The sequence below is a fragment of the Medicago truncatula genome, chromosome 1 (genome assembly GCF_003473485.1).
Source record: "Medicago truncatula cultivar Jemalong A17 chromosome 1, MtrunA17r5.0-ANR, whole genome shotgun sequence".
NCBI classification, from domain to species: Eukaryota; Viridiplantae; Streptophyta; class Magnoliopsida; order Fabales; family Fabaceae; genus Medicago; species Medicago truncatula.
The window spans coordinates 10,696,662-10,706,816 of NC_053042.1; the positions used below are offsets into that span (position 1 = coordinate 10,696,662).

General features: G+C 30.4%; 1 protein-coding gene across 1 annotated transcript; it reads right to left on the minus strand.

Moving 5' to 3' along the window:
- Positions 1-5,616: 5,616 nt before the first annotated feature.
- On the minus strand, positions 5,617-9,039 carry LOC25482480 (WAT1-related protein At4g08290). The gene is made up of 7 exons (XM_013611045.3): positions 8,746-9,039; positions 8,236-8,298; positions 7,987-8,103; positions 7,229-7,475; positions 6,937-7,098; positions 6,513-6,664; positions 5,617-6,097 (listed from the first exon to the last, which is right to left on the minus strand). Exons 1-7 carry the CDS (start codon positions 8,955-8,957, stop codon positions 5,881-5,883), a joined length of 1,170 nt encoding a protein of 389 aa, XP_013466499.1. The 5' UTR covers positions 8,958-9,039; the 3' UTR covers positions 5,617-5,880.
- Positions 9,040-10,155: the final 1,116 nt, after the last annotated feature.

Sequence of the window (10,155 nt, forward strand, 5' to 3'; positions counted from 1 at the left end):
AACATCAAATGCTTGATATCCAAAATACAATGGACCTAATAATGAAAGTAACTCTCTCGGTAAATTTTCTCTCTCTTGGATAAAAAAATGAATAACTAAAAATAAGGCAGAGAATCTTTACATATAGATTTCATAAAAGTGGACTTTCGCTTAGCGAATTATGGCTCCTCCAATACAATTTTTCATTTGTCAAGGTAGTTTTTCTTTTGTTTTCTTCACCATCACATTTGTCTATTTTATCGTGAGCTACCTCTCCAAACTTGCATAAAACCATAATGACAAATAAATGCTCTTCTATCCTAAGACAAAATAACATGAGTTTGTTTTCATTTTGGGTTTAGGGTTTCATTTTTTTTTTTTTCTTTCAAACAAATTGAAAATTTTCAATTTGGATTGGTTTGACTTAAGGATCACTACTCATAAGGTAAGCTTAATTTGGTCAAATAGGTGCACTCAAAATAGAAGTATGGCATTGATCATATCCATGAATTAGACATATTGAGTTTCAAACAAGATTCAGTCAAAATCAAACCGAGTGAAATACAATTGTTGGCTCTCAAATATATAAATAGTGGAAGTTGCATACAATCTTTACTTGGCTAGGTCTTTTTGGTAGTGTCCGGGATTCGAACCCCGAACCTTATATATATTATGTATTGTCCTTGTCTACTGAGCTAAACACACGGAGACTACTCGGCTAGGTCTAAATGATTTAGAAAAGATATAACATCTTACCAAAGAATGGATGGAATCATTCTTAAATAAAGTAACTCAGTTCATACTCATGCTACTATTCAAGGACAATTACAAAGTTTTAGCTCAAATATAACAATTAAATAAGTTACTTTTCTAATCATGCATTGTCATTAATTTATCACAAACCTAGACATTTTGAACATATGCATCAATACTCACAAATATTTGATCATTTTCTAATAAAAATGTAATTATAATTGACTCAAATAAATACCACTTACGTATATGTGTTTTTAGCCATCTACTTCTGCTTGCCACTCCCTCCAAGAAATGTGGACTGACCACGTGCCAAGATTATCCATAAGTTATCTTGTTGTGCCTGCACTTGAAGCAATGTGATAAATATATTTCTAAAAATTCTTTTAAATTTACTAAGCGAGTTAGATCGACTCTTGGACTTTGTTTTCCATTTTGGAGGGAAGGATGAGGAGGGTTTGAAAAAAAAAATGGAAGAAATAGAGAACATTAGGAGGAGGGGCTTTGGGGGATTTGTTTTTCTTCAAAATATAAAACTCTCCTCATGGAGGGAACTAAAAAATTGTAATGGAGGAGCTAGGGTTTTGTGGAGATGTGGGGAACGGGGTTTGAGAGAGTTTATATGAATTCTTAAAATATTGTTATAATATTCCTAAAATTAAAAATATATTAATCATAAGCATTCATTTATCACTCTCTAAAAAAAGACCCTTTCAGAAAATGTGAAAGATTTCTCAATTTTCCCATATATTTATGTCCCCCCCCCCCCAAAGCTCTTCATTCCTCTCCCTCTAAACTCCCAAACAAAGCCTTATCGATTAATTACAAAGAGTTTTATTTTTAACATTTTGATCCAATAACTTGGTGTGGTCAAAATGTGTGTTTTGTTGGTTGTAACAACAGTGCACGTATATGGTGTGAGAGATTCACACTTGAGGATAATATTTTTAGATTCAATTTTCAATGTCGGACTCATATCGACTATACATAGATGAGCTAAATTTTGTATATAAGGGAGGTGAGTCATATACTCTATTGTCTCTTAAAGTTTGAGTGGAGATGTTGTATCAAGATATCTTGTTGGTCTCGATCATTAATCTGCGGTGTCAGTTATGAATGAACTGAAACGGTAGATATGTTCGATATACACTAGAACTGATCTATATACTATAATGTATTTAAATTTTAAATGAAGATATAATGTGAAGATCTCTTAACGAGTGGTCTTAGAACATTAATCTTTTGCTATTCTCAGCGTTGCCCCTAACTTCCTAACACCATAATCATCATTTGAATACATGGATTGAGTAAATAAGTGATTGTGAGATTACTGAAATAAGATAGGGTCTACCCATTGATGAGGGCCTCTACCAATTCCTTCAAAAAACATACCCTCTACCTATATTATCTTAATAGTTATTGTCGAGTATTTTGTACCTCTAGCCAGAGGCGGATGGTAGTACAAGGGAGGGGTAGCCCTTGCTACCCCAAAAAAAATATTTTTTTTAACGAGTAGGTATATTTTTATATTTAGCTACCCCTAATAATATATATTTAGCTACCCCAAGTTTAATTTTAGATGAAATAATTTTTTCTATCTTTATTTAACTTCCAGTCGTACTTCAAATTATTTGATAATGTTGTATAAGAATCGAAAGATTAACACCCAAAAGAGATAAATAATAAATAATAACAATATTTCGTTTATTTAACAAATAAAGTAATACAATTGTAGGCCCACACGCTCTCAGCCCACCAGCACCACACACTTTATAGCTATGTTTGTATTGGTTTGATACTTCCCGTCTCAATAACAACAATAAAGAAACCTTTTTCAACAATAAAAATGATCAAGACAATAGTCATAGACAAATTAAATGTACAATGAGTTTCTTGAAAATAACCTATTTATTTACATTTGAAAAGACTAAGATTTGTTAATTTTAGTCCTTAATTTTTTGTTAGAGATTAAATTCAAGACTAAAAACACTTTTTTTTTTAAAAAAAAAACAAAGACAAAAATTGAATAATTTTTTTAACTCTAAATTATAATTTATAGGACTAAAAATATATTTTATTCTTAAATTTAATATGTTTGTTTTTAAAAAAAATCTTCTTTATAGTTGGCTCCTGCATAAATTTTTTGCGAGCTTCGCCGCTACCTCTAGCTAATGGGTATCAAGGTTAAGGTTTCTGTGCCAGTATCTTATTGTCTTTTAAAAATATTCCCTGCTTTATATACATAGCAAAATTTGTTGAAAATGACTAGCTAGCAAAGTAGCCATGAAGGTATAAGGCAGACATGGGATGCATTTCTATCTAACTAAATAGATATATCGAGGATCACTATCTATCTATATTAACACACACTTAAACGACGCGTACTACAAGACAAAAGAAATAATTACATGTGTCTCCCTTTAAAAATATGATCTCATTTGGAAGAATTGATTCATATATTCTTCAACCCACAAAGGGAATAGGCTGCTGGAATGTATCAATCTGTCTCAAATCATTGTTGATTGATTAGAAAGGAAATATATCGTCTATAATGCCAATGGAGAAGAGAAAATGGCATCGTGGGGCTTGCCCATTTCTATTCATAAAAAAGTTATAATAAAAAATTAGACAATAAAAGAGAGGTATATATTTTTGTAACACAAATGCATGGTTATCTCATTACTGCATATCTTGTGCTAGTGTGTTATTAATCAAATTTGAGACATATAGAATAAAGTAGCGGTGCTCACGGTGCATTTTAAAACGGTTTTGAGACAAAAACTCATTTGATTTAAAAATAAAATTATATGTGATTTAATTTTAGATGATTAATTAAAAATAAATACAAATTTGATCCATCCAATTTAATGTGGTTTAATTTAGATTAGTTTTTGAATATTCAAAATTACAAATTGTAATTTTTTTTATTAATAATATTATAAAAATATGATAAAATAATAGGATTGATATAAAATATAACATATGATTTGAATCTCTCACAATCTCTCCATTTATAATCCAAGGGGTATTCTTAAATTTTTTACACTCATCAAAAACTCTTTTTGATTGCTTGTAGATTAATCATGGGGGAATTCAAAAATTATAAAATGCAGGGAATCTCTATCTGGAGGTTTTTTTCTCACCATTAAATTTCACTACTTTGGGTGACTAGGGTTATCAGAACACAATTTTTTCTTCTTCCATTTTTTGTTTGTTTGTGCGTTCATACTTAAGGTTGGGCTTATCCCATTTTATGTAATCTTTAAGTTTGCTTACTAGGGTATTTAGGCCTACTAGCTAGTCTATTGTTCTCTCTCTTTTTGTCGACAAAATTTGTTGTAGTCTTTTTTGTAGGAAATTTGGACTTTATTAAAATTTCAGAAAATTGACATAAATGAAAAAAAAATACAACAAAAAATCGTTTAACTTCATATTATTTGTTCTAAATTAAATAATATATATAGTTTATTCTCTTAATTAGATTAGATTAAGACTAAATAGCAAGAAGTTGGTGTTTGATGGTATTCAACTTATAATCCCAACTACTGTTTCAGTTGTTTATACGCAATTGCAAGTTTCATTGCTAGCATTCGACAATATTGTTTCAACGCTTTAGTTAGACCCACTCATAAAGTACGCCGGTAGCCTAGTGATAATCATATAATAGTTCTTAATGTGAATGACAACACTTTTACAAACCCATGTAAAACAGGTCATGGTGGATTTGTTTTTGAGGGAAGCTTTCAATTTGCCTTCTATATGGTAGTGTGGATTTGTCCAATATTTTGTATACAAAAATTCACAACCTTATAATTGGGATTAAGCTTTGCTAGGAGACTGATTATAAGAAACTTATTTGTTTTTGTGATTCTATTCAAGTAATGCATTTAGTGTCAAAGGAAGTGCAAATGTTTCACCACAATACAAACCTCTTCTCATTTGGATGTAGTTAGTTAAGGAGTGAGATATTTTCATCATCATATTTATCGAAAAGAAAACTTTTGCATGGATATACTTGTTAAAGTGGATGCTGATCATTCAGAGTCTTTTGTGATTGTGCATCAACCATTACCATGTGTCTCCTCAACCTTACTAGTTGATGTTATAGGAGTGTTTTTTATAAAGACGTAGTTATTAGCTTTTTCTTTGCTTTTCTCTTATTTCTTTTTTCTTCTCATGTAACCAAAAAATAATAATATTACGACTAAATATGTTTTCTCCAGTACTACAAATATACATTTTAGTGACAGATTTATGCGATGAAATACCTAAAGAATAGTCACTCAACATATTACTTAGCACTAGAATTTCAAGAGGGATATGCCCGTCGCAAACTTATTATACGATTTCCTCATAATTTTCTAGTGCATGGTTATAGTAAATTGGTCTCAAAGATATATCCTTCAAATTCTGGTTACAGTTACATCCATGTGATATTTTCTCTATCAACTCTATTTTTTTCCTTAGAGATAGTAAATAGATAGAATTGAAGTGCTTTTGGCTGGACATGTAATTATTTCTTCCAAGTAAACAACTCAAGTTATTTTTCTATATTTCATATTGTTTATTGAAGTTTATGTTTCAAATCAGTTGTTTGCAAAATTATATGTTTCAAGTTTTCCTAATTAATAGTTTAATACATCACATATAGAAGAATAGTCGAGTTGAAAATGCTCCCCTTAATTTCTATCAATTTTGGTTTCTTGTCAACATCAAAGTATAAAATATGCATAGACATGTCTATAGTCTATACTTATATTAAATTTCTACATGAAACTTGATTAATTAATTTATTTTTTTTATTTTTTTTTTGTTTCCAAACCTTTTATCTTGGTTAATTTTTCTTTTTCTGGTTCAATTTTCTTTGAACACAGTGACACATTCTTTGAACACAACCGTTACGACTCTCTTATTTATTTTTGTTAAAGTCAGCAATGCAATACAAAAGGAAGATATGCATTTCATATTTTGTTAAATGCAAAATTAAAACTCAAAATCAAAACAAAATCATCCAAGTTTGAAAATGGATTTGTTCTGCAACAAGTAAATTGACAATTTAGCACAAATTAGTCCTTAGACTAATGTCATGTCACACTATATATGGTCATAGATATATCCCAATAAGGTGACCACTTAATTTGATAATGCTCACTGCTTCTCTGTGCTTGTTTGATCTTCAATTATAATCAATTGAGGTTTATTATCTTCATTGTTATCAATTTTGGGGACAGTAATTGGTAGTTGTTGTTGTCCTTGTTGGGAGATTTTTTGTGGGGACTCATCTGACATCATTGCCTTTTGTTCTTTTGATTTGCCCCATACAACAAGGTATAGTCCTGTAACCACCACCACTCCTCCAACAATGCTGATGTACATAAAACAAATCAAAGTGGAAAATATGAGTTTGACATTCTTAGCCAAAAATGTTTGATTTTAATGAATGAAACTATAGAAAATTAAAGAAACAAGTTGTATGAATGAGAAACATGCATAATTATCAATTTAGTGTTTAAAATTGTAGTCGTTGTATAATGCGATCTCTTAATTTAAAGAAACTTTAAAATAATTATTGAAATTGAAAATTTTTGTTCACATTAATCTTTATGGGGAAAAAATGAATGTATAAATTTACTGATCCAAAAAGACATTAATGTTGATGCAATCAAAGATTTTTAATATTATATTGAAAAATCCATTATCGTCATGCGACTAAATTGACTATTTACTTCGTAATAAATTGAGAAGAGTGTTAGAAACACACTTTCAGTGTTATAATATACCTTCCAAGATGGAGTTTCTCAGAGAGGACAATACAAGCCAAGGCTGTGACTATAATCATACGCAAAGGATTAAAAGCAGTCACAAAAACAGGTCCCATAGTTTTAATTACAGAGCCTTGCACATAAAATTGAATTGCTGAAGTTACAATTCCCTGTATTAAACATTAGAAGAAAAAATGTCAGAAACAACATTAGAATACCTGTTTAATATTGTAATTTGGACCTAGCATCTTAAAAAAACAAAATTAGTTGGGTGTGCGAGTGTAGATGGGATCATTGACACATTATTGATAGGTCATTGCTCTTTAGGCACCCAACAATTACTCACAAGCACCTCAAACTCATTGTCGAATGGTAGCTAACTACAATTCAGCACTTGATAGGTGCCTAAAGAGCAATTTCCTTATTGAAAATTGTTACTAACCGCATATACTGAAGCAAAGAGTCTAGAGTCCAGGCCCAAAGACCAGGCTTCAGGATGTTTGCGCTCCATGAAAATAGTTACAGCACTGCTTTGAAGTGCACCAATAAAGCAAACCCACGTGGCCAGTGACATCTCTGCTGGATACTTTCTCAATGTTATAGCCTGCAATTGATTAGAAATTGTTTAGTCGGGTCGAAACCAATATTTAAAAATCATTTGAAACTTTAACGACTATAGACATTATTTGGTTAAAGTATAAGTTTGTGGTTCTAATATGTATATGTGAACTTACTTGTAAAATGTAAAATGCAGAGAAGCCAGCACAACCAATGAGAAGGAATAATGCACCAAGGAGCCAGTGTGAACCACTGGGATCGTTCACATTTTCAGGTTGGTGCATCTGGGTAGCTGCTGAAGATCCAGCAATTTGAAGAACTGGACCTTTGTATAGTGCCATTAGAAATGCACCTCCAAGACTCACCACTGTGCCAATCACTTTGGCTTGGCATCCTATTTCCTTAATTTTCATACGTTCCAATCTGCTCAAACATGATAAAAATATCTTATATTAATCAACATAGGGACCAATTTGATAAATTTAAAATTATAGTGACCAATCTACAAATTTTAAAAAATCATAGGGACCAATTTGCAAATTTTGAAAAAACTATAAGGACCGACCAATTTGATAGATTGAAAGTAAATCAATGATATAAATACATATTTTTCTAGAAGTGATACTATAGTAATTGATGTTCATTTTATTTTAAGATTGAAGATTAAAATGAACTAACTAATTAATTAGCATGCGTGTGAGTGGTATGATGACATATACCAATGATATTAATTAAATGTTGTAGAGTCACTTAGAACTACCCATGCTCTTGGAAGTGGGATCCGTGAAGGACACAACATATATATATAGCTAGGGAAGTATATATATTTACGTGCTTGTTTCTATTACGACCTACTAATTTCGTCAGCAATATGCATAACTATAGTGATTATTATTAATTAAATAATATGATATTATTTAAATTAGTATCTTACCTAAAAATTATTGCAAGTACAAAGGTGATGGAAGGTACGGAATTCATCACAGCAGATGCAAAAGATGCTGATGTTAGCTTCATCCCCAAGAACGTGAAGCACTGATCAAGTATTATCCTATAAATAAATAAATTACAAAAATTTAAATGAGTGAAAAAATCAATATAATATGATCTACAATTTAAAAAAAAAAATCAAAATTAAATTAACATTAATTTACTCAATATAGGATAAAATGATATTACGTACTCGACAAAAGCTAGTGCAAAAATTTCTGAAAATATCCGAACTGTCATCTTGGGCCTAATTTTCCTGATCAAAGATGAAGAAATACACAAATATGGTTAATAAAATGAGTCCACAAGTAACATAATTGATTTTTTTAGCACTCAATGTAGCTGGCTACTACTAGCAGAATATGTTAAATACGATTTATTGATAAAATACAATGTAAAAAAATACACAATTCAATGCTTATCAATGTAAATATTTGTCCATGTATTTTGTACTATTAAAAAAAAAATTAACGGCAGATATTTAGAAAGTAAAGTAAAATTCATCTTTATAACATCATAGTGAAATATCATTTAATTATTAAACTCTAATATTTTGTACCATTTTTTTAATGTCAAATATACATTAATATAAAATTATGTACCCTTCATCAGAGCATGCAAAAATATGTATGTAGGTCACATGAGTATATGAATGGATGTTTGAGTGTAACATAATTTCATAAAGAAGAGAATGGAATAATACCTTTCAAGGAAAAAAGCAAATGGAGCAAGAGCAATAGTTGCAATGACATTACGATATACCACAAAAATATAGTGACTCATGCCCTTGTTAAGGGCATCCATAGTCAGAACATACATTCCAGCCGATCCAAATTGTAAACTTAGGATAAGCAAATATGATTTGGAATTTCTAAACCATGCACTAACTTTCTCACAAAATGTTAACTCACCCATCTTATGTATATTAATCTCTCTTCCTCTCTAAATTTCTTATGTGTTGTGAGGAAGAGAAACTTTGTATACTTGATTATGTTTGAGTGTGATGAGTGAATGAGTAAGGTTATCCATCTCTATATTTATACCCAAAGTTCAACATAATTTCAAATTATTTTAGTTATTATAATAATATATATGAATTAATATTACTTATTCGAAAATCCACTAAATATGACACAAGATGCGCATTACATGTAGCAAAAAAAGGGAGGTTGGGGGGCTGTGTTGCCTACTTGATCTTTAATCTTAACAAGGCAGTAAAAAAAATGTCACTTTAGATTAAAGTTTTAGTGGGTTCATTTTTGTCCATTAGTTAGAGGATAAAATTGAAGGAAAAAAAATAATTCTAAGTTGAAAAGGTGAAAATAATAAATATTTATTTTAAAACACTTTTCTCTCTTTCTCAAACCCTAATTGTCACCCCTTTCTTCTTCTTCTTCTTCTTCTTGTCAGAGGGGAAAAATCATCCCTCCGAGTTGTTTTTCTTTATATCCTAATTGAATAAGTAATTTCACATATTTTCTGTTTTCTTTCGTTTGTTTTTGTGATTTCGTCGTCTCTGAATGACTCTGTTTGTTTTAGTTTCCCGTCTTTGTGCGGTGTGTTTTTTATTTTCCGTCATAGTGCGGTGTTTATTTGATTCAGGTTGAAGATTAGCTTTGAGCAAGTGCAGATCCGATCAATGACAATGACTTTGGCGTCTTCAACGTTGCAGATTCGGAGACATGAGTTTTTTGGAGACTTTAATATAGTCATATTAGTGATATTTGTAGGCATATGTACTTTGCCGTTTTAGACTATTAATATGGATGTTGTGAGTTTGTTCACAGATTCATCCTTTTTGTTTGTAGCGAAATTGAATTTTTATTGTATTTATATGAATGTACTCTTTCAATTTGAATGAATGAATATCGTTTATTTTTGTCAATTTTTTTTCTTTTAAAACAATTTATTTGTTAAGTGATATTTATTGTGAAATGGAGGGATAATAAAACTAGAGTTTGGCTACGTCTAATATATATTTTTTTTTTTAGAAGGAAGCTACGTATAATATGTAATTTAAGGAGGACCATCTAAAGAAGCCACGTGATTTGAGAACATAGCATGCATGAGAGCATTAAATGGTGTGTCAATGTAGGTAAAATATAGAGTTCTG